This window comes from Hemitrygon akajei, chromosome 11, assembly GCF_048418815.1.
Source record: "Hemitrygon akajei chromosome 11, sHemAka1.3, whole genome shotgun sequence".
Lineage (NCBI taxonomy): Eukaryota > Metazoa > Chordata > Chondrichthyes > Myliobatiformes > Dasyatidae > Hemitrygon > Hemitrygon akajei.
In genome coordinates, this window is record NC_133134.1 from 129,301,647 (window position 1) to 129,327,005 (window position 25,359).

General features: G+C 40.6%; 1 protein-coding gene across 8 annotated transcripts in view; it reads left to right on the plus strand.

The window, feature by feature from the left end:
• The window catches only part of ripor3 (RIPOR family member 3), a 184,910-nt gene that overhangs the window by 107,669 nt on the left and 51,882 nt on the right, over positions 1-25,359 (plus strand). For all 8 annotated transcript variants that reach the window (XM_073061659.1, XM_073061657.1, XM_073061661.1 and 5 more), the window contains 2 exons: positions 1,741-1,866; positions 5,189-5,334. In XM_073061659.1, coding sequence (XP_072917760.1) covers positions 1,741-1,866; positions 5,189-5,334 — 272 coding nt within the window. The remainder of the gene's footprint in view (positions 1-1,740; positions 1,867-5,188; positions 5,335-25,359) is intronic.

A 25,359-nucleotide genomic window follows, 5' to 3' on the forward strand; every position in this document is an offset into this window, starting at 1 on the left:
AGCAGTGTGAAGAGAACATGACCTGGGTGGTGGGGGTCCCTGATGATGGATGCTGTTTTTCTTTGACAATGTTCCGTGTAGATGTGCTCATTGGTGGGGAGGACTTTACCCACGATAGACTGGGTCATATCCACTATTTTTTGAAGGATTTTCCATTCAAGTGCATTGGTGTTTTCATACCAGGCTGTGATGCAGCCAATTAGTACACTCCCTATCACACATATATAGAATTCTGTCAAAGTTTTAAATGTCACAAACGCCTAAGGAAGTAGAAGAGCTGCTGTTCTTTCTTCGCATATGTCCTGGGTCCAGGACAGGTCTTCTGAAATGATAACACTGAGAAACTTGAAGTCTCTCCACCTCTGATTCCCCCAGTGAGGGCTGGCTGAAGGACCTCTAGTTTCCTTCTCCCGAAGTCAATAATCAGCTCCTTGGTCTTGCTGATGTTGAGTAATAGCTTACTGTTGTGGCACCACTCAGCTAGATTTCCAATCTCCCTTCTATATACTGATTCATCACTACCTTTGATTCATTCTACAATGGTTCAGATGGCAGCAACATCTCCTCCACAATCTCTATCAGCGCCACAACATTGTGCGCTTAGTGCCCCACTGTACTTGCTTTATACTTATGACTGTGAGGCTAAGCATATCTCCAAAGCCATATTTAAGTTTTTTGATGACAAATCAGAATATAGGATGGAGATGGAAAATCTGGTTGAATGGTGCCACAACAACAACCTCCCACTCAATATCAGCAAGACCAAAGAAATGAATATTGACTTCAGGAGGAGGAAACTTGAGGTCCGTGAGCCAGTCCTTATCAGGCACTGGAGAGGGTCATCAACTTTAAATTTCTCAGTGTTACCATTTCAGAGGACCTTTCCTGAGTCTAACACGTAAATGCAATTGCAAAGAAAGCTTGGCAATGCCTCTACCTTCATAGAAGTTTGCAAAGATTAGGCATGTCATCTAAAACTTTGACAAACTTCTATAGATACGTGGTGAAGAGTATATTGACTGGTTGCATCATGGCCTGATATGGAAACACTGATGACCTTGTATGAAAAAGTCTGCAAAAAGTAGTGGATATGGTCCAGTCCATCACAGGTAAAGCCCTCCCCATCACTGAGCACATCTACATGGAGCGCTGTTGCAGGAAGGTAGCATCCATCATTAGGGACCCCCACCATTCAGACAATGCTCTCTTCTTGCTGCCACTATCAGGAAGAAGAAACAGGAGCCTCGGGACCTACAACACCAGGTTCTGGAACAGTTATTACCCCTCAATCGTCAGGCTCTTGAACTAAAGGGGATAACTTCACCCAGGTCCACTCGGCCTATCACTGAATTGTTCCCACAACCTATGGACTCACTTAAGGACTTTTCATCTCATGTTTGCGATATTTATTATGTACTTATTTATTGTTATTATCATTATTATTGTTATTATTATTTCTTTTTTCTTTTTGTATTTGCACAGTTTGATGCCTTTCTCACATTGTTTTTTGGCCTGTTCTTTTGGGTGCGGTCTTTGATTCTACCGTATTTCTTATATGTATTGTAATTGCCTGAAAGAAAATAAATCTTAGTGTTGTGCAGCATATGCTGACATATATGTACTTTGATTAGAAATTTACTTTAACTATAATCAAACCTTTCATAGGGTTTTGAAAGGAAGATTCTGTGCCGCCAAGGAAGATCACTTTCTAAAAATAGAATCCTCTTGATTTTGACGTAGGTATTGTTTCGGTATGGTCGACAGAGATGGAAGTTAAAAGGAAAAATCAATGCTGATGACAGACAAACATGGGATGAAGAAGAGATGGTCTTCATTCCTCACCTTAATGAAGATATTGAAATCAAGGTACTTCGTTGCAAACTTAGTGAAAAGTATATACATTTTTTTTATTAAAGTATATTAGCATTGTTAACTCATAGCTTAGGTAAAGCAGACCACAGCTACAGATATAGGTCCCTCTTTATCTGGTAAATTGCCTGTGTCAGATGATTTCTCCCCACTATACTTTATTTTTTAATTTTTACTCACCACTATTGTCTCTAATAACTTGGAGGTCAATTTTCATCCTGCTGAGTGAGTGGTCACATTCAGTTTACTGAAGGAATGCTTGTAGCATGCAAAAGTCCCTCCAATGGAGGAAAAATAACTTGGAAAGCACTGATTAGAAACTGTAGTAAAAACAATATACTTTATACATTAGATTAAAGCTGAAGATCAATGGAATATAAGGCCAATTCACTTTCAGAATTCTTTACAAACTTCAAGATTAGGTTTATTATTCAAAAACAACTAATTATTTGGCAAGCAGCTATGTGCTTCGGTTCCCAAGAATTCCAACCAAATGTCAATAAGATGCAAAACATCTGACGAAATTATCTCCCATTTATTATACTTGTGTCCATAATTATGCATTGTGCAGTTCAGCCATAAGTATGTTGCAGTAAATCAGCAACCTGATTAAAAGCAATGGGCCAAACTTACGGTCAGTATTCAGCTCCCATACGTGATCCAAGCGGAAATTTGAATGGGATAGCTGGTCAGATCATTTGTAACAAGATCTTGATGTCATAAAACCTTACAGAACTGCAAAAGAATGTGTCAGAAGCGGAGATAAAAATCTAATCTATTACCAACTGTTAAGTATTAGAATAATAAAAAAAGTAAAAGCAAGAAGAGTGGAAGAAAAAAGTCTGAAACTCATTACAACACAATTCTAACTAATGCCTACTTGTCCCCCACAATGTCCTTCTATTTAAATAAATAACAAAACATTCTCTTTAGCTTTCCCAATATGGTGCAAATTCTTTTGGGAGGGCAGGTGACATCCCTAGGTGACAGGAGATCTTTATAACTATCCACTACCCCACTGAACTCTATCTCCGTACTGCAGTGGCTTTCCAATGGTGTTCTATGTTTACACGCATGGGTGGAAATTCTGAGTTGGTGGTAGTTATATGGGATATTACAGGCGATAAAAAGTCATTGATGAGTGCTGTGATCCATAGCATTATTTTACTGGCTGTAAATCCCCCTGTGATTTTGATCATTAGTACCTGTAATTACATCTAGATAATTAGCAATTCTTGAGTATGATGTGATGAAGGGACAACTGACCACAATATTTTATTTTGCTATGTGTCAGCGCTTTATGCATGGATGTTCTATGTGGTGGCAAGTATAATCTTAGCATTAATTCATTATCTGGTTCTTTACTTAGCCTTGATTAAATAATAATTCATAACACCATACTGAATATGAATGTTTTGATTCACGTGCACTGTATCTTTCATGTAACTTCAGCTTTCATTTTGGGGTGTTGCCATAACAGTTTTAAACACAATATTATCTTTTCCAGTTTGATGCATGAATTAGCAAAATGGTGGACACCAATCAATTGTAAGAGAAAATAGCAATAAGTTGTAATAGCAGTGGGATTGTTAGCTAGTAACAGAAAAAGAAACATTACCATATTATAAGGTGGTAGACTTGGAAAAACTAAAAGGAATACAAAAACAGTTAATGGAATATTTTCAGAAACAATGTCAGTGAAAATGTTAATAGGCACTTGGAAGGATTTGAGTTTGTAAATTAGGTCTAGCATAAGTTTATTTGTTGAAGGAAAATTGTGTTTGGCCTTATTGAAATTTTTGCTGAACTAACAGAAAAGCTTGATGATGGGAATGTAATTTGCATGAATTTTTAGGAGACAATTATAAAGCTATATAAGGCTGGTTAGGCCCAAGGAATTAAAAGATCAGTAGCAATATGAATAGTAAAATAGCTTTAAGTAGAAAGCAGAGAAGAATGGTATAGATTTTTTAAAATTGTGACTCACATAAAGCTTGCAGAAATGGCAAAGAACAACAATAGTAATAAATTAAAAGAAAACATTAAGACAGGCAGAATGGACACCCAAATGGCAGATGAAATTTAATACAGAAATTTGAGTTGATACATTTTAGTGGAAAGAGTAAGAGCCAGTTTACATTTAGTTTTGCAATCCTAAGGGAATATAGAAACAGAGGAACTGAGGAAAACAAGTGAACAAATTCTTGGAAGTGTCTGGCACATTGAGAATGTAAAAACATAAAGTATCCTAAACTTCATAAATAGAGGCATTGAGTGTAAAAGCATGAAAGTTATGATAAATAAGATCTACCTAGGCTTTGTTTAAGGAAAATCATGCTTGTCTCGCTTGATTGAACACTGAGTAGATCCCAACAACCTTATTGCTTTCAATTCTGGTCTTAAACAGACTCTTTGGAAGATTGATGAGAATAATGAAAGGGATTAAAATTTTCAACTGCTAGCTGAGATTGTAAAAGCTGGGGTTGTTTTTCTCAAAGAAAAAAGATTAAAAGATGATTCAATAGAGATACTTAAGAACATGACTGCAATAGATTGAGTAACTAGCGGGGAAATGATCCCATTAATGGATGATTTACAGCTGAGGGGCACAAATGTAAACTCCTGAGCAAAACCTTCAGCAAAGTTGTGAGGAAAACTGTGGGCATTCCCTGTAAGAGTGTTGGAAGCAGAAACAATTTTTATGAGGAAATTAGATAGGTTATGTACCAGAAAATATAACAGGCATATGGGATTGATCCCATTGTTTATACAGAAACTAGAAGACCAGATGGAACATTGAATCTATGGTTTATCAAAACATCTTGGAATTGGAAATTTCACACGTTAGTCATAAGATTGTGAATTATAATAGGCATAATCCAGAATGGACACAAGTAGGAAAATCACGAACAATGATACTTATGTGAATTCATCCACTGTTTGAAAGTTAAATATCATAAGCACTCTATATATCCTTGAACATGGTTCTTTAAAATTATTTAATCAGCTCTGTATACCTTGTATACACAATCAGTTGCTTCTTCTCAGTTTTAATAACTCTTTATTATATTTAATTTTCAGTAGCACTTTTTAATTTAATGCTAGTAATGTTAACCAAGTTGCTAAATTAGACAGAGTATATTCTGTCCTGCATATGGGCTTAGACAATTATGTTGATGGGTTAACCACTTTTGCTAGTCCTAATGTGTAATATGTAAGTAAAATGAAATTCTTGACTAATGTAATCATATCTCTTATTCATACAAGTGAAGCTATGAATATTGGAAAATGAAACATAAACAGATTTTTTTCTGTGTAGGTTGCTGAAATGAAAGGGCTGATGACTGTTTTGGTTGGAAGCGTTACTTGTGAAAGTGCAGATTTTTTTACAGCACAGCCCCAGATAATGGTTGTGGATATTACTGACTTAGGCACTATTAAACTTCAGCTGGAAGTCACGTGGGAGTAAGTATTGATTTAATATTTTTAAAGAGAACATGGTGCTTCGGTAAACCAAGTTACTGTTTAGATGCAGATACAATTTAATTAATAAAGTTTGCTCTTTCATGGCATTCCTACCTTGGAATTATATTTTAAAACATTATTGAGCCAGAAGTTTCTTTGATAATTAATTTACTGAAGATGAGTTTCACCTTTAATGGGTATTTCCTGACAAGAAATTTAAGAGGACTGCTGATAGAAATACAACACATAATATAAATGGTTGTGAGTTCAAACCATTTTGAGTCTCAAACTCTGCAAGGACAATTTAGTCTGTTATCCTGAATATGTTATCATGAATCAGTTATCCATTTTGCACAGTGAAAGTCCCCATTTACAAATATGATGCTTCACCATATGCTGAGATAAATGTGCTTGCAAACAGGTTTCCAGGTACAAAATGAAATGTACTTGACTATTTTGAAAATCGTAACTGAAAACATTCAAGTAATGTCTCACAGATGCATGAGAAAATCAACTAACTAAAATAATATGTAAATATTTGTGTGTATGAACACACGCACATACCTACATGCTCCCACTCATACTGCTCCCCAGCACAGTTAGATGCCTGGTCATTTATACATTTTAAGTCAAATAAAGTCAATGTGAGGTAGAATGTGTAGCTTTCATGCAGACACATAAAATATGTAAACAAATTAGGAAAAGGAGCCACAGTTTTGCATACTTCATGTAAATTTACAACCAATGATCCGTAAACAAATACTCTAAGGTATAAATGAGCCCAGTGCATGATACCCAATGTGAAAAGATATGGTATGTGTGTAATACAATGTGCAATTAATACTTTAAAAAATCCCTATTACTTTAAGTCTAAGATTAAGTCATTGAATATTTTACATACTGTAAACCAAGAGAGCATCTTCAGATTCAGGTCACGTCACAGGAATTAAACCCTACAATATTTCCATTCTACCAGAGTACTAAGTAAAATAAAACTATGAATTTGTGACTTGCCGTCCTTAGCATATGACTCATAATGGAAATTACTTATTGCCAAGAAATTTGTTCTCATAGCTCTGAAAAAAAAGAACTTGTGCTATGAACTTGAAAATAGGTCTATCCTTGAGTAAAGCAGAAGTGCAATCATTTCCAGTCCTCCTGGGAAACTTGCCCATCCTTTCTGTTAGGATGCTTGGAATAGACTAAGGCTTGCTTTTAGCTTTTCAGTTTGTAGTTAAACAACACTTTCCTCTAAAATGACTGTCATAGATATGTAAAAAAAAACCCATAAGAACTCTTCCAGCCTGGTTTGCCATTTAATACGATCATAATTTATTTACTATCGCAATGCCATTTTCTTGCTTCCTTCCTGTACCCTTCAAACATTTAGTATCTAAAAACCTATGTTTCTCGTTAATGTATTCAGTGATTTAGCATCCTTTCTGTAGTGGAGAATTTCTTCAGTTCACCACCCTCTGAGTGAAAAACTTCCTTCTCATAGGAAGAAAGTGAGTATAGGAATATGTAACACCTGTGTAGCAACGTGACTAGTTGTCACACTCTTTTGAGAAAATCTAGTAGGCAATCAGAAGCTCTAGGTATTGGAGGCAGTGAATAGCAAAAACACACTTCAGAAAATAAGGCTCGTTTATAAGAAAAAAATGTACAAAATGTTTATATAAACAAGAACAATTCAAAATTCAAACTTTCTATTTAGGTTTCAAATCTCAGATATCGAACCACAACAAATTCCTTTATAATTAGAATCAGTGAGATTGTTACTCTAATCTAACTAATTAGATCTAGTGTTCTTACCAATTTAAAAGCTTACAGACTAAACTTTCCTTTTTACTTATCCCCAGTTAGTTAGAAAACCAAATATAATTCCTATTCTCAAGTATTATATTTAACTTCAGTTTCAGTTCCAGGCAGTATATCTACAGGTTTAAATTTAAATTCAAAAATTACATACACAGTTTAACACCTTTCATGACAATTCTCCAAAATCACAACTTTTAAACAAAGTAAATCTCATTCAGCAACTTATCAAAGTCTTTGCAAAAATAATCAGGTCTTGCAGAAAATCAAATTCAGATTCTTCGAATGAAAATAAACTTATACCGTATTAAATTCTCTGCGTCATTACATATTTCGTTCCTGCACTGGATTTTTATCTTGGGTGGCTCACCATCTTATTTCTTGGTTCATTGGAATAAAATAGTTTATCATCCACTGAAAGTCAATTCACAAACTTGTACAAAAACTTGACCAAATCCCTTGGTATAATTTTGCAGAACTAATTCCTGACTACATGGTAGGGATTTTGGACACTGGTCTCAGCTGCTATTGTCTTGTTATAGCTGTTGCATGTTATATCTGCAGCTTCAATAAGTCTTTTATCACTATTGTCTCTCCTCCAGGGTTTTCACCCTGAGGTTTCAAGTTAGTAGGGTAAAGATACTGTTACGTTCCCAGTAACCGGGTGACTTACCAGCAAAGATAGAGAGGTCCGCTGAAGTCTGATGGTACTATTTTCAAACGTTTTTATTTATAAAGGGGCACAAACGTATGGTTAATGCAAAACATTCAGATCATATACATCGTCAAAACTCAATCTAAAGCACAGGTATAGTAATAATCAATCAGAAATAAGCTCTATCATTGTCTAGGGGAATACTGAGTCCAATGGAATATAAAAGTCACTCATAAATCTGCAGGCTTTTCTGTTTGGGAACCGCTGGCATTTCATGTGTTGGAGAGAGAGAGTGGTGAGAAAGAAGGAACACTTGCCCGTCGTCTTTACGAAGAAAATCCCGGTTGTTAGTTAAAACGGTTTTCCTTTGGTTTCAGCCACAGACTCCCGATCCGGAATCTAACGCACGTGGCTTCCTTCAAAATGGCTTCCCCCTCCGACGGGAAGCGCTGTCGTGTCTTCTTCGTGTGTCTCCTTGGTGCGTCTGAGGCCCCGCCTCGGCAGCCCACCTTTTATCTGGACTGGCAGGGTTGTAGATGTCAATCAGGGTGGGGGTGAGGCAATCTTTCCCCCATCACCCAGCCCAAGTTGCCCTGAGGGTTTGCACGTAGTCCAGTCCCTTATTCCACAAAGGTGTCTCCCAAGACAATGGCCATGTCCGTGGCTTTTGTCTGGCTGAGAGGCCAGCCCACATTCCAAACTGTAAGGCTGCTCTCTCTCTCTTGCGATTCTCACAAAGGAGGGGGCTGGGGTCATAACAATACTCACTACTAATTCCACCCTTAACAGTTCATGTCTTCAGCTTCTTATCATTGCTGCGTTTCTCTCCTTGTCCATCCTGCGGTCCAGCTACCCCACTCTCGCATAGCGTTTTGTTCAAATTCGTCTTTCTTTTAAAAAATCCGTAAACCTCGTTTTCAACCCTCCACAGGTGGAACTTACTAACATTACATCTTTAGGTTTAATGAACCTGGGTTACAAATAGAATGAGTTGGAGGATAAATGCATGGTTGAAGGACTGGAGGAGGGGGCAGTTATTCCAATTTTTGGATCATTGGAACCTCTTCTGGGGCAGGTGTGACCTGTACAAAAAGGATGGGTTGCACCTGAATCCAAGGGGGACCAATATCTTGGTGGGGAGGTTTGCTAATGCTATTGGGGAGGGTTTAAACTAGATTTGCAACCGGGTGGGAACCGAAGTGAAGAGGCAGAGGATGGGGAGGTTGGAGCACAAGTAGAAACACCTTATAGTAAACACAAAGTACACTGCATATGCTGTGGTCAAATCAAGACGTACAAAAAAGCTGGATGAACTCAGCAGGTCGGATGCTGCCCGACCTGCTGAGTTCATTCAGCTTTTTTGTACGTCTTGAGACACCTTATAGGGAGTTTGTGAGGAAGGATAGGCAGATGTTAGAGCAAAGATGCACTCAGCCTGATGGTTTGAGATGTGTCTATTTTAATGCAAGGAGTATCATAAACAAGGTGGATGAACTTAGAGCATGCATCAGTACGTGCAACTATGATTTGTTGCCATTTCAGAGACTTGGATGTCTCAGGAGCAGGAATGGTTGCTGAAAATGCCAGACTTTAGATGTTTCAAAAAGAACAAAGAGGGAGGTAAATGAGGTGGGGGTGTGGCATTGCTAATTAGGGATAGTGTCATGGCTGCAGAAAAGGAGGAAGTCGTGGGGAAATAGTCTACTGAGTCAGTGTGTGTGGAAGTCAGACACAGGAAAGGGGCAATAACTCTATTGGGTGTTTTTTATAGACCCCCCCAATATAACAGGGATATCAAGAAGCAGATTCTGGAATGGTGCAATAATAATAGGGTTGTTGTGATTGGAGATTTTAACTTACATAGTATTGATTAACATTTCCTTAACACAAGGGTTTTAGATGGGGTGGAGTTTGTCAGGTGTGTTCCGGAAGGTTTCCTGACAAAATACTTAGATAAGCCAACTAGAGGAGAGGCTGTACTTGATCTGGTTTTGGGAAATGAACGTGGTCAGGTGTCAGATCTCTCGATGGGAAATCATTTTGGAGGTGGTGACCATTGTGCTGGAGAGGGAAAGGAGCAGACAATTTGGGAAAACATTTAATTGGGGTAGGAGTAAATATGATGCTCTTAGTCAGGAACTTGGGAGTAGATGTTCTCAGGGAAATGCATGGCATTAATGTGTCAAATGTTCAGGGAACATTTGTACAAAGTTCTGCATAGATATGTTCAATTGAGGCAGGGAAAGAACAAAGAACAATCCAACACAATACAGGCCATTCAGCCCACAATGTTGTGCTGACCCTTAAACCCTGCCTCCCATATAACCCTCCACCTTAAATTCCTCCATATTACCTGTCTAGTAGTCTCTTAAATCTCACTAATGTATTTGCCTCCACCACTGACTCAGGCAGTGCATTCCACGCACCAACCACTCTATGTAAAAACCTTCCTCTAATATCCCCCTTGAACTTCCCACCCCTTACCTTAAAGCCTCTTGTATTGAGCAGTGATGTCCTGGGGAAGAGGCGCTGGCTGTCCACTCCATCTATTCCTCTTAATATCTTGTATACTTCTATCATGTTTCCTCTCATCCTCCTTCTCTCCAGAGAGTAAAGCCCTAACTCTCTTAATCTCTGATCATAATGCATACTCTCTAAACCAGGCAGCATCCTGGTAAATCTCCTTTGTACCTTTTCTAAAGCTTCCACATCCTTCCTATAGTGAGACGACCAGAACTGGACACAGTACTCCAAGTGTGGCCTAACCAGAGTTTTATAGAGCTGCATCATTACCCCACGACTCTTAAACTCTATCCCTTGACTTTTGAAAGCTAACACTCCATAAGCTTTCTTAACTAACTTATCTACCTGTGAGGCAACTTTCAGGGATCTGTGGACTGTGATCTGTGGAAAGGATGGTGCGGTTAAAGAACCATGGTATACAAAGGATGTAGAAAATCTAGCTAAGAAGAAAAGAAAATCTTACATAAGGTTCAAGAAACCAGGTACTGTTAGAGCTCTAGAAAGTTACAAGGTTGCTGGGAAGGATCTTAAGAATGGAATTAGGAGAGCCTGAAGGGGCCATGAGAAGACCTTGGCGAACAGGATTAAGGAAAATCCCAGGGCATTCTACAAGTATGTGAAGAGTAAGAGGATGAGCCAAGTGAGAATAGGACCAATTAGATACGATAGTGGAAACGTGTAAGGAATCAGAGGAGATAGTGGAGGTACTTAATAAATACGTTGCTTCAGTATTCACCAGGGAAAAATGCTTTGGCAATTGTGGGGATGACTTATAGTGGACTGAAATACTTGAGCATATGGACATTAAGAAAGAGGATGTGCTGGAGCTTTTGAAAAGCATTGAGTTATTTAAGTCACTGGGACCAGATGAGATATACCCCAGGCTACTGTGGGAAGCAAGGGAAGAGATTGCTGAGCCTCTTGACAAGGTTTCCTATGCAAGGTTCCTTCAGAAAGTAAGGAGGCATGGGATCCAAGGAGGCCTTGCTTTGTGGATCCAGAATTGGCTTGCCCACAGAAGGCAAAGGGTGGTTGTAGATGGTTCATATTCTGCACGGAGGTTGGTGACCAGTGGTGCTCCACAGGGTTCTGTTCTGGGGCCCCTCCTCTTTGTAATCTTTATAAATGACCTGGATGAAGAAGTAGAAGGGTGGGTTAGTAAATTTGCTGGTGACACAAAAGTTGGGGGTGTTGTGGATAGTGTGGAGGGCTGTCAGAGGTTGCAGCGGGACATCGATAGGATGCAAAACTGGGCTGAGAAGTGGCAGATGGACTTCAACTCAGATAAGTGCGAAGTGGTTCATTTTGGTAGGTCAAATTTGAAGACAGAATATAATGTTAATGGTAAGACTCTTGGCAGTATGGAAGATCAGAGAGATCTTGAAGTTGCTGCACAGATTGTCAGTGTTGTTAAGAAAGCGTATGGTGTGTTGGCATTCATCAACCGTGGGATTGAGTTCAAGAGCCACGAGGTAATGTTGCAACTATATTTGACCTTGGTCAGATTGCACTTGGAGTACTGTGTTCATTTCTGGTCACCTCACTACAGGAAGGATGTGGGTACTATAGAGAGAGTACAGAGGAGATTTACAAGGATGTTGCCTGGATTGGGGAGCATGCCTTACGAGAATAGGTTGAGTGAACTTGGCCTTTTCTCCTTAGAGCAACGGAGGATGAGAGGTGATCTGACAGAGGTGTATAAGATGATGAGAGGCTTTTTTCCAGGGCTGAAATTACTAACATGAGGGGCACAGTTTTAAGGTGCTTGGAAATAGGTGCCGAGGGGATGTCAGGGGTAAGTTTTTCACACAGAGTTGTGGGTGGAGTGAAATGCACTGCCAGCAGTGGTGGTGGAAGTTGATACAATAGGTTCTTTTAAGAGACTCTTAGATAGGTACATGGAGCTTAGGAAAATAGAGCGCTATGTGCTAGGGAAGTTCTAGGCAGTCTCTAGAGTAGGTTACATGGTTGGCACAACATTGTGGGCTGAAGGGCCTGTAATGTGCTGTTGATTTCTATGTTCTATGAATATTCATCTCAGTCCTATATATCATAATCTGTATCTTGAGACTGTGATCCCTGCATTTTGCCTGTCAAGTTCTGTTAGAGTTTTATATATTTCAATAAGATTTCTTCCCATGCTTCTGAATTCTGGTTAATGCAGCTTGGTTAACTCAATCTCTCTTCATATAATAATCTTGCCTTCTCTGTCACCAGTCTGTTGAACCTCAATTTCATTCCATTTATGTGTGAGGTGGTCAATACTGCACACAATACTCTACATGAGGTTTCACCAAGGCCCTGTGTAATTCTGGGAAGACACCTTTACTCCTGTGCTCAAAATTTCTTGCATTGAAGGTTAACATGCCATTTTATTCATTGTTTGCTGCACTGCAATCTCTTTTGTACATCAATGTTGCCCTATCTATCATGATATAAATAGCACCTCAATTTTCCCCATCAAAATAGGTAAGTTCAAATTTATTTATGTAATATTGCATCTACCATGTCTTTACTCACTCAGTTAACTTGTCAAAATCATTTTTACATCCTCCTTGCAACCTGCAATCCAACCCAGTTTCATGTTGTTAGCAACATTGGAAGTGTTACATTGGTCTTCTTCATTTAGATTATATCAAATAGCCAAGACCCAGCACTGATCCCTGCAATACCCCACTGTTACTGCCATCGACCATCAGCCCTCGATCGCCTCAGTCTTTCTACCAGGAGCACACTGGAGTTGACAATGCTGTCATCTGCCTGCTGAACAGAGCCTGCTCCCAATTAGATAAGCAGGGCAGCACTGTGAGGATCATATTTTTTGATTCCTTGGGTGCCTTCAATACCATATAGCCCTCATTGCTGGGGGATAGGTTCCATTCAATGCAGGTTGGCACTTCTATTATATCCTGGAAAATGGACTACCTGACTGGCACACCACAGTTTGTGTGGCTTCAGAGCTGTGTATCAGACATAGGTATAAGTAGTATTAGGGTCCCACAGGGGACTGTATTGGCTCCCTTCTTGTTTACCCTCTATACATTGGACAAACACCTCCTCCTCTGTAATCTATTGAAATTGGTGCTGTATTGTCTCACTTCTATAGACTCTGTGTCAGTCTCCTAAGACAATGCAGATGCAGAAAATATTATTTAAGATCTCCCCCATCTCTTTTGGATTCAGATGGATTCCCATTCTGATCTTCCAGAGGGCTAATTTGTCCCTTGCAATCCTTCTGCTCTTAACAGATCTGTAGAACCTTTTAGGATTCTCCTTAACCTCATCTGCTAGGCCAACCTCATGCCTTCTTTCAGCCCTCCCTATTTCTTTCTTAAGTGTTCTCTGGCATTTCTTATACTCCATAAGTACTTCATTTGTTCCTACCATGTACAATAACACCTTGTTATTGTTAACCAGGGCATCAATATCTCTTGAAAACCAAGGCTCCCTACACTCTCAATTTTTACCTTTTATTCTGACAGGCACATACAAGCTTTGTACTTGTGGTGAACTAGATATACCTGTCTGACTGCTCCTGTGGCTCCTCCCACAGACCCCTGCTGACTGCTCCTGTGGCTCCTCCCACAGACCCCTGCTGACTGCTCCTGTGGCTCCTCCCACAGACCCCTGCTGACTCCTCCTGTGGCTCCTCCCACAGACCCCTGCTGACTGCTCCTGTGGCTCCTCCCACTGACCCCTGCTGACTGCTCCTGTGGCTCCTCCCACAGACCCCTGCTGACTCCTCCTGTGGCTCCTCCCACAGACCCCTGCTGACTGCTCCTGTGGCTCCTCCCACTGACCCCCTGCTGACTGATCCTGTGGCTCCTCCCACAGACCCCTGCTGACTGCTCCTGTGGCTCCTCCCACAGACCCCTGCTGACTGCTCCTGTGGCTCCTCCCACAGACCCCTGCTGACTCCTCCCACAGACCCCTGCTGACTGCTCCTGTGGCTCCTCCCACAGACCCCTGTATAAAGGCGACTGTGGGCTGCTGCTCTCCCTCATTTTCCCCAGGATGTAGTGCTGTTTATTCTTCCAGTCAATAAAAGCCGATAACTCGCTTCCTAAGTCTCAGCGTGAGTTATTGATGGTGCATCAGTACTCTCAAAATTTAACTTTTGAAGGCCTCCCACTTACCAAGTACACATTTGCCAGAAAGCAACCTGTCCCAATCCACACTTGCCAGATCCTTTCTGATACCAACAAAATGGGCCTTTCACCAATTTGGAATCTCAACCCGCAGACCAGACCCATCTTTTTGCATATTTACTTTGAAACTAATGACATTATGATCACTAGATGCAAAGTTTTCCCCTACATAAACCTGTCACCTGCCCTGCTTCATTCCCTAATAGCAGATCAATTCTTGCACACTCTCTCATTGCGACTTCTATGTACTGATTAAGGAAACTTTCCTGAACACGTGACAAATCTATCCCATCTAGTCCTTTTATAGTATGGGAGTCCTAGTCAATATGTGGAAAGTTAAAATCACCTACTATAACAACCTTGTTTCTTGCAATAGTCTGTGACCTCTCTACAAATTTGTTCCTCTAAATTCCTCAAACTGTTGGGTGGTATGTAATATAGACACATTAATGTGATCATACCTTTCTTACTTCTTAGTTCACCCATAAGGCCTAACTAGACAAGTTCTCCGGTCTGTCCTGTGACATTTTTCCTGACTAGTAATGCCACTCATCCTCCTTTAATCCATCCCACTCTGTCACTTCTAAAACAACGGAACCCTGGAATATTTACTGCCAGTCTTGCTCCTTCTGCACCAAGTCTATTGATGGCTACAATATCGTATTTCCAAGTGTTGATCCATGCCCTGAGCTCATTTGCCTTCCTTCGATACTTCTTGCATTGAAATATATGCAGTTCAGGACACTACTCCCACCAAGTTCAACCTTTTGATTCCTGACTTTGTCTGAGAGCTTACCAACATCTGTCTCCGCAACCACTCCATGAACTGTTACGGACCTCTGGTTCCCAACCCCCTGCATCCCTAGTTTAAAACCCACCATGCAGCATTAACAAACCTTCCCACTAGGATATTAGAGGCCTTCCAGTTCAGGTGAAAGATCCTCTTTGTACAAGTCCCACCTTCTCTGGAAGGGAGCTCAATGATCCAACAATCTCATGCTGTCCTTCCTACACCAACTCCTTAGCCATGTGTTAAGCTGTAGTATCTTCTTAGTTGTGGCCTCACTAGCATGTGGCAAGGGTAGCAATCCTGAGATCACATCCCTGGAGGTCCTGCTCTTTAACTTAGCACCTAGCTCCCTGAACTCCCTGTGCAGGACCTCATCACTCTTCTTACACATGCATTGGTACATACATGAACCATGACCTCTGGCTGTTCACGCTTCCACTTAAGAATACTGAGGACTCAATCTGAGATGCATTTGATTCTCAGGCAAAGGGAAATGATTACCAAAAGCAACTACAGCCAGTGGGGCTCAGTTTGATGTACCTTATTGACTTAGGATATCAATTTGTGACAAAACTCAGAAAGGCAGAAAACAGCAAAGAGGACCGTTACAGACTTTAGCCACGTAGCATGGTGAAGTGGGCAATGACATTGCAGATGAAGTTAAACGATTGAAAAATGTTAAATCTTGTTAATTTTGAAGTGATGCCTATTCCCCAAAAGTCAAGAGAAATTGATTCATTCTCCCACCTGCGTCAGTTCTCTGTCAGCGGCTATCAAAGGCTTTACCATGGGCACCAATGCAGCCATTGTGTGTAAGGGAGAAGAAGAGATGTTTCCTTGGCAGATGGAGTAACGCCCAGGTGGGCTGCTTTGTTTTGTCTAGTCGCAAACCTCCAAAACTTACCAGCTCACTATTTTGAAATCAGCTAACTATTTAATATCCAAGTTGGTTAAAGACAGTCTAATAGACCATGCACTTGCTGTTCCTTGGCGATACACATCCTGGTGGATAGCCATTTCTTGCTTCTTCATGTCAGAAAGAAACAGGCATGGACATCACCTTAACTGGGAGTGACAGGGAGCAGGGAAGTGGGTGGGAAATGTGCTTTACTTTCACACTGGAGTCTCCACCACCATAATCGTGTTTCAGCTATTCACAAAGTTCTCTCTGCACCATTCCTAAACACCAGACATTGAACAAAACAGAATAGAATGGCAAACAACACTTCAGCTATTTCCATGGCCACCTCTGTTTGTATTCTGGGATGTAGGTTATTGTCAGTTTTTAGTCCCATTACTTTTTCCAGCACTTTTTATTAAAACTAATACAAATTTCCTTTTCTTCTTCGTTTTTAGTTAATCCCTTGCATTTCTGCTTATCTCCCCTCTTCCTTGAGTACAGACCATTTGTTTAATTGCGCTAACATTTATTTTTTTCCACATTATAAATTAGGTCCTTTTTCTCTTTAAAGGATCTACAGTAAGTATATCCTCACTAACCTTTTTCTTATTATAATCTCCTTGATGTTCCTTTTGCATATTACCCTGATGCTCTAATTTTAATCTGTCTCACTGTCCATTTGCACTGATTTCTCATCTGCTCTCAGCCCTCAGACTTGTTATTTATTTTATTCTCCTTATTCTGATCTTGTGTTAGCCATGATTTTCCTTTTGTGTTTTTGTGTCAGAATAGAATATATAAATATAGTAGTTCATGTATTTTTCTTCACATTTTTACATTGTCTATCCACTATCATGCCTTTCAAAGAAGCATCCCATTCTAATATAGCTAACTCACTCTTCATATGTTTTTTCTGTTTAGATTTAGGGACCTGCTTATGGATTAAACTGCTTCACTGTCCATCTTGGTGAAGAATTTTATTATTTTATGATCATTGAAAGATCCCACCAAACAAGATTATTAACTGCCTTGTCTTTACCTAGTAACCCAGTCCGGGGTAGCTAGTTCCAAAGTTGGATTCTGGTCTAAAAAAATCTCATACACATTCCTGAAAATTATCACCTATGATTACTTAGTCACATGTATCTCCAATTTCATGTTTAATGCTGCCCACTGCCCCCCACCAATATACCCGCTACTCTCTGCAGAGCAATCACCTCTTTCACATTCCCATTTGCCAGTGATTCCATCATGTTCGCAGTCTCATAATCCTACCTCTCTCAATCATTCTCTTGTTCTCACTTCAGGATTTCTTTTTGTACTACAATCTTTGCACTTTTGGATTCTTATCTACACCTCCAACCCTTCTGGCTGGGTGACATCAGAAAGGGTTCACAACGTCTGCCATCTCCAAAGGGATCCTACCACTAAACATATCAAACATATCTTTACCTACCCCTCCCCCGCACCACCCTGCTTTCCATAGTTATCTCTCCCTCCACGATTCCCTTGTCCTTTCATACCTTCCCACTAATCTCCCTCCTGGCACTTAACCCTGCAAGTGGCCTAAGTGCTACACCTCCTCCCTCACCTCCTCCCTCACCTCCACCCTCACCTCCATTCAGGGCCCCAGGTGAGGCAACACTGAATCTACTGGGGTTCTCTATTGTGCCCGATACACCTCCTCTACACGGGTGAGACCTATCATAAATTAGGGGAGTGCTTCATTGAGCACCTCTGCTCCATCCACCAAAAGTGGAACTTCCTGGTAGCCAAACGTTTTAATTGCGATTCCCACATGTTGATCTATAATCTCCTCATGTGCCAAGATGAGGCTACCCTCAGGATGGAGAAGCAAAACCTAACATTGCATTTGGGTAGCCTCCAAAAAAAATCCCTCCCCATTCCTTCTTCCTCTTTTCCCCACTCTGGCCATTTACCTCTTCTCACCTCTTTTACCTGCCTATCATTTCCCCCTGGGTCCCCTCCTCCTCCCTTTTCACCTATGGCCCACTCTCCTCTCCTATCAGATTCATTCCTCTCCAACCTTTTACCTTTCCCATCCAGCTGGCTTCAACTATCACCTTCTAGCTAGCCTCCTTCTGTTCCCTCCACCTTTTTATTCTTCCCCCTTCCCTTTCATTCCTGAAGAAGGGTCTCAGCCTGAAACATCAATATTTATTCATTTCCATAGATACTGGCTGACCTGCTGAGTAACTCCAACATTTTTGTGTGTTGCAGTAGAGATATCTGGCAGGAGATATACATACAGAAGAACTCATGATTGCAAACCTTTTCCATTTACAGTTTACACTCATATCTAGACACTGCGAAATAATGTCTATCAAGCCTATGCCTCACTAGGACAGGTTTCACTTCAATTTGTGACCAGTTCTACCACCTATGGAACTGTCACAAACATGGTACTACCCTGAGCCTGTTTTTAGAGAGCCAGTAGTGAATCAAACTGACTTCCAGAGCAGAAGTTTGTCTGATCGAGTACATTTCAGTGATTGCATTTTCACTGCATCTCTCCAGCTGCCCCTCATTCTCTCTCTCTCCCCACTGCCTCTCTTTTTTTGTCTTTATATCACTATTTTCTGCTCTCTCCTTCGCTTTCCCCTCCTTTTGTCACTCTCTTCCTTCCGTGTACCTGTCTATCTCTCTCTCTCTCTCTTGCTCTCAATGCATTTGTCCTGTTCTCATCCTACAGCAACCCTCTCTTTCAAAAGGTTGTTATGTGAAATTAAATACTCATCAAAACTAATGTTTTCAGTTCTGAACACTAAAAAATTATGTTGTCTTTACCCGAATGGTTTAGTAGAACTGCTTGCCAAAATATTAGAACATAGAACATAGAATAGTACAGCACATTACAGGCCCTTTGGCCTACAATGTTGTGCCGACCCTCAAACCCTGCCTCCCATATAACCCCTCACCTTAAATTCCTCCATATACCTGTCTAACAGTCTCTTAAACTTCACTAGTGTATCTGCCTCCACCACTGACTCAGGCAGTGCATTCCACACACCAACCACTCTCTGAGTAAAAAAACCTTCCTCTAATAACCCCTTTGAACTTCCTTCCCCTTACCTTAAAGCCATGTCCTCTTGTACTGAGCAGTGGTGCCCTGGGAAAGAGGCGCTGGCTGTCCACTCTGTCTATTCCTCTTAATATCTTGTACACCTCTATCATGTCTCCTCTCATCCTCCTTCTCTCCAAAGAGTAAAGCCCTAGCTCCCTTAATCTTTGATCATAATCCATACTCTCTAAACCAGGCAGCATCCTGGTAAGTCTCCTCTGTACCCTTTCCAATGCTTCCACATCCTTCCTGCAGTGAGGTGACCAGAACTGGACACAGTACTCCAAGTGTGGCCTAACTAGAGTTTTATAGAGCTGCATCATTACATCGCGTCTCTTAAACTCTATCCCTCGACTTATGAAAGCTAACACCCCATAAGCTTTCTTAACTACCCTATCTACCTGTGAGGCAACTTTCAGGGCTCTGTGGACATGTACCCCCAGATCCCTCTGCTCTTCCACACTACCAAGTATCCTGCCATTTACTTTGTACTCTGCCTTGGAGTTTGTCCTTCCAAAGTGTACCACCTCACACTTCTCTGGGTTGAACTCCATCTGCCACTTCTCAGCCCACTTTTGCATCCTATCAATGTCTCCCTGCAATCTTCGACAATCCTCTACACTATCTACAACACCACCAACCTTTATGTCGTCTGCAAACTTGCCAACCCACCCTTCTACCTCCACATCCAGGTCGTTAATAAAAATCACAAAAAGTAGAGGTCCCAGAACAGATCCTTGTGGGACACCACTAGTCACAACCCTCCAATCTGAATGTACTCCCTCCACCACGACCCTCTGCCTTCTGCAGGCAAGCCAATTCTGAATCCACCTGGCCAAACTTCCCTGGATCCCATGCCTTCTGACTTTCTGAATAAGCCTACCGTATGGAACCTTGTCAAATGCCTTACTAAAATCCATGTAGATCACATCCACTGCACTACCCACATCTATATGCCTGGTCAGCTCTTCAAAGAACTCTATCAGGCTTGTTAGGCACGATCTGCCCTTCACAAAGCCATGCTGACCGTCCCTGATCAGACCATGATTCTCTAAATGCCCATAGATCCTATCTCTAAGAATCATTTCCAACAGCTTTCCCACCACAGACGTAAGGCTCACTGGTCTATAATTATCTGGACTATCCCTACTACCTTTTTTGAACAAGGGGACAACATTCGCCTCCCTCCAATCCTCTGGTACCATTCCCGTGGACAACGAGGACATAAAGATCCTAGCCAGATGTTCAGCAATCTCTTCCTTTGCCTCGTGGAGCAGCCTGGGGAATATTCTGTCAGGCCCCGGGGACTTATCCATCCTAATGTATTTTAACAACTCCAACACCTCCTCTCCCTTAATATCAACATGCTCCAGAACAACAACCTCACTCATATTATCCTCACCGTCATCAAGTTCCCTCTCAGTGGTGAATACCGAAGAGAAGTATTCAGTGAGGACCTCGCTCACTTCCACAGCCTCCAGGCACTTCTTCCCACTTCTATCTCTAATCGGTCCTACCTTCACTCCTGTCATCCTTTTGTTCTTCACATAATTGAAGAATGCCTTGGGGTTTTCCTTTACCCCACTCGCCAAGGCCTTCCCATGCCCCCTTCTTGCTCTTCTTAGCCCCTTCTTAAGCTCCTTTCTTGCTACCCTATATTCCTCAATAGACCCATCTGATCCTTGCTTCCTAAACCTCATGTATGCTGCCTTCTTCCACCTGACTAGATTTTCCACTTCACTTGTCACTCATGGTTCCTTCACCCTACCATTCTTTATCTTCCTCACCGGGACAAATTTATCCCTAACATCCTGCAAGAGCTCCTTAAACATCGACCGTATGTCCATAGTACATTTCCCTGCAAAAGATCATCCCAATTCATACCCGCAAGTTCTAGCCTTATCGCCTCATAATTTGTCCTTCCCCAATTAAAAATTTTCCTGTCCTCTCTGATTCTATCCTTTTCCATGATAATGCTAAAGGTCAGGGAGCGGTGATCACTGTCCCCCAGATGATCACCCACTGACAGATCTGTGACCTGACCCAGTTCGTTACCTAATACTAGATCTAGTATGGCATTCCCCCTAGTCAGCCTGTCAACATACTGTGACAGGAATCCATCCTGAACACACTTAACAAATTCTGCCCCATCTAAACCCTTGGAACTAATCAAGTGCCAATCAATATTAGGGAAGTTAAAGTCACCCATAATAACAACCCTTTTATTTTTGCACCTTTCCAAAATCTGCCTCCCAATCTGCTCCTCGGTATCTCTGCTGCTACCAGGGGGCCTATAGAATACCCCCAGTAGAGTAACTGCTCCCTTCCTGTTCCTGACTTCCACCCATACTGACTCAAAAGAGGATCCTGCTACATTACCCACCCTTTCTGCAGCTGTAATAGTATCCCTGACCAGTAATGCCAGCCCTCCTCCCCTTTTCCCCCCTCTCTATCCCTTTTAAAGCACTGAAATCCAGGAATATTGAGAATCCATTCCTGCCCTGGTGCCAGCCAAGTCTCCGTAATGGCCACTACATCATAATTCCAAGTATGTATCCAAGCTCTCAGTTCATCACCTTTGTTCCTGATGCTTCTTGCATTGAAATACACACACTTTACCCCTTCTACCTTACTACCCTTATACCCTTTATTCTGCTGCTCTTTCCTCAAAGCCTCTCTATATGTTAGATCTGGCTTTACTCCATACACTTCTTTCACTGCTCTATCACTCTATTGGTTTTGAAGATTTTTCACTCAGTAGAGGCAGATGAAGCCATCAATAGTAAATATATTCAAAGCTACATAATTTTAGATAAAGTCCACTCATCAGAATCAGGTTTATTATCACCGGCATGTGTGGTGAAATTTGTTAACTTAGCAGCAGTAGTTCAATGCAGTACATAATCTAGATCAAATCAATCAATCACAGTATACACATATTGAATAGATAAAAAATCATGCAAGAACAAAAATAATATTAAAAAGTGAGGTAGTATTCATGGGTTCAATGTCCATTTACAAATCATATGGCAGAGGGGAAGAAGGTGTTCCTGAATTGCTGAGTGTGTGCCTTCAGGCCTCTATACCTTCTACCTGATGGTAACAATGAGAAAAGGGGATGCCCTGGGTGCTGGGGTTCCTTAATAATGGATGCTGCCTTTCTGAGACACTCCTTGAAGATGTCCTGGGTACTTTGTAGCTAGTACCCAAGATGGAGCTGACTAAATTTACAACTTGCTGCAACTTCTTTTGGTCCTGTGCAGTAGCCCCCCCCCCCCCCATACCAGACAGTCATGCAGCCTGTCAGAATACTCTCCACGGTACATCTGTAGAGTTTTTGAGTGTTTTTGTTGACATACCAAATCTCTTCAAACTCCTAATGAAGTGTAGTCACTGTCTTGCCTTCTTTATAACTGCATCGATATGTTGGGAGCTGGTTAGATCCCCAGAGATCTTGACACCCAGGAACATGAAACTGCTCACTCTCTCCATTTCTGATTCCTCTATGAGTATTGGAATGTGTTCCTTCAACTTACCCTTCCTGAAGTCCACAATCAGTTCTTTCGTCTTACTGACGCTGAGTTCCAGGTTGTTGCTGTGACACCATTCCACTAGTTGGTGTATCTCACTCCTGTACGCTCTCTCATCTGAGATTCTACCAGCAATGGTTGTATCATCAGCAATTTTATAGATGGTATTTGAGCTTTGCCTAGCACAGAATCATGGGTATAAAGAGAGTAGAGCAGTGGGCTAAGTACGCACCCCAGAGATGCACCAGTGCTAATCGTCAGCGATGAGGAGATAATGTCTCCAATCCACACAGATTGTGGTCTTCTGGTTAGGAAGTTGAGGATCCAAATGCAGAGGGAGGTACAGAGGCCATGTTCTGTAACCTATCAATCAGGATGTTATGTGATGTTACAATGCTGCATTTCCAAATGACTTGTTATCATATACTCAAATGTTTATATTTTGCTTAGACGGTAAGGGAGAATTATAGCCTAAAATATGAATGTAACTTTACATTATTACACAATAACTAACGTCTATACTGCTGTGGTAATTGCATGGCTGACTTGATTGATGGCTCTCAGTTTTGATGTAATGACTAATTTTGATCATTAGGGATAGTGGTTACATCTTACAACCACATACCACATCTTTGATTTGCTTTTCTTTCTTTTGGAACTATTTAATCTTTTATTTCTCACTTCCAGCAGTTCTTGATCTTCATACCCCTCTGTTTGAACTTCCTCAATGATTTATTTTTGATTGCTTTCATTTATAAATTGCAACATCTTAAAAAAATTTGCTTTGTGGTATCCTTTTCTTTCTTTCACCAATTTTCATCTTTATCGTCTTCTGCTTTCTTCTCAATTCTTCTCCACTCTCTTCCCGCTTACAAAGATCCATTTCATTGAGTTTCTCTTCTTTCTTTTCTCCTTGGCCTAATGTCTGATGACATATTTCCTGCTTGTCCCCTGTTTTCTGATAAACTCCCCATAACTACAGTGTATGATGGTGCTAATATATCAGTTCTTGGTCAAAATCACAGCTGGGATTATTAATTACCATTTACACTTGATTATCTGGGGCCAGTATGCTTGCTATCGAGTTGATTTCTGAAGTTACTGAAATGAAATGCTGACTCTTTCTCTCTCCATAGATGCTGCTCAGCCTGTTAAGTATTCTCAGTATCTCCCCTATTTTGCTTTTGTTCTCTATCAGATTTAGGGGGTTATGACAAATTAGTATAGAAAGTCTACATTTTTAAAATTCACCTTTAATTTATTTGGGCAATCTGTTTAAGCAAGATGACCAATAACCCCCACAAATTCAGATTCCACTGGGAATGGGACTGGAGCGTGGTGTTCTTTTTGAGTTTAAAATGTGCTGTGAAGTTCCAGGAAGATTGCTTGTGCTGACTAATTTCACACATGCTATTGATGAATTGTTCAGTGAGGTTAAAGTCACCTCTCATGGGAGAAAAGAAAATCTGGATCGACAGAAAAATCCACTTGGCTTTTCGTCTTTAGGACTGGGTTCCAAAGTACGATGGCAGAGGCCTGATGGTTGTCCAACCTCCCTGTCAGGGTTTAAGAGCAGGGAAAGAGAAAGGAGCCTAAATAAATACATTTAAAAATTGATACAAAACCCTTAAGTTGCATTAGCTGTGTACAATGGAATCTGTGATTATGATACATATGGTTGGCAGATGTAACCATTGCTCTCTGCTGGAAGTGAAACCTGTGTGACCTCCATGAAATGAATGTTTTAGTACTTTGAGTCCATGTCATCTTGAGCATGTTTATTTAGGCATCCCCTAAAACCAAATCATTTCAGTGGGAGCTGAGTGTAGCCAGGATCAACTAATTTGGAACAGAACTGTATTCATGCTCTAATTCTGGAAGCAATATCCTTCATGTTTTCAGTCTCAAATGCACTGAAAAATTTCAAAGGCTTTTATATTAGAAAAAGATTGCTTATTTTTCTGATTAACTCTTTTAATGGCCTTTGATTTTCCTGCAGAATAATTTTCAGGATGCTAAATTTATGAATTAGTTAATCCAGAAGACAGACAGTAACTTACTCCCAGTCCTATGCTAATGTTAAAATAAAATTGCCAAATTGCAGAGATTTATTTTCCAGGTTCTCCTGTGTGAAAATTTCATTTCGGTGCTCCGTTCATTTAATTGCACATTTGAGATCTTGAAGTTACTAAATAATTTTTATTGTAATGGACCCGGTATTCATTGTATATCTATAAAAGTGAATGTCTTGAAAATGTTGTTTTCAACTTGGTTTCAGCTCAAATATATCACCTGAAAGTGATTTAATTGTAAAATACTGCATTGCATTTGTGTCCATTTTATCCTCTGATATTTTGAATTTAACTTTAATATTAAATTTCATTTTTATAAACTATTATGGTCATGATTCTCTCTTCTTTCTTTACAAACCAAAATTCTCCACTCTTCTAATTTTTTTTTGTATATCACTTTCCCCCTCCTTTGTTTCAACAGACCTTATCTTTTCCCTTAGATTCCAGGACACTTATTATGTTAATTGGGCTGCAAAACATAAATTGCTGCTGTAAACAGCATTCTA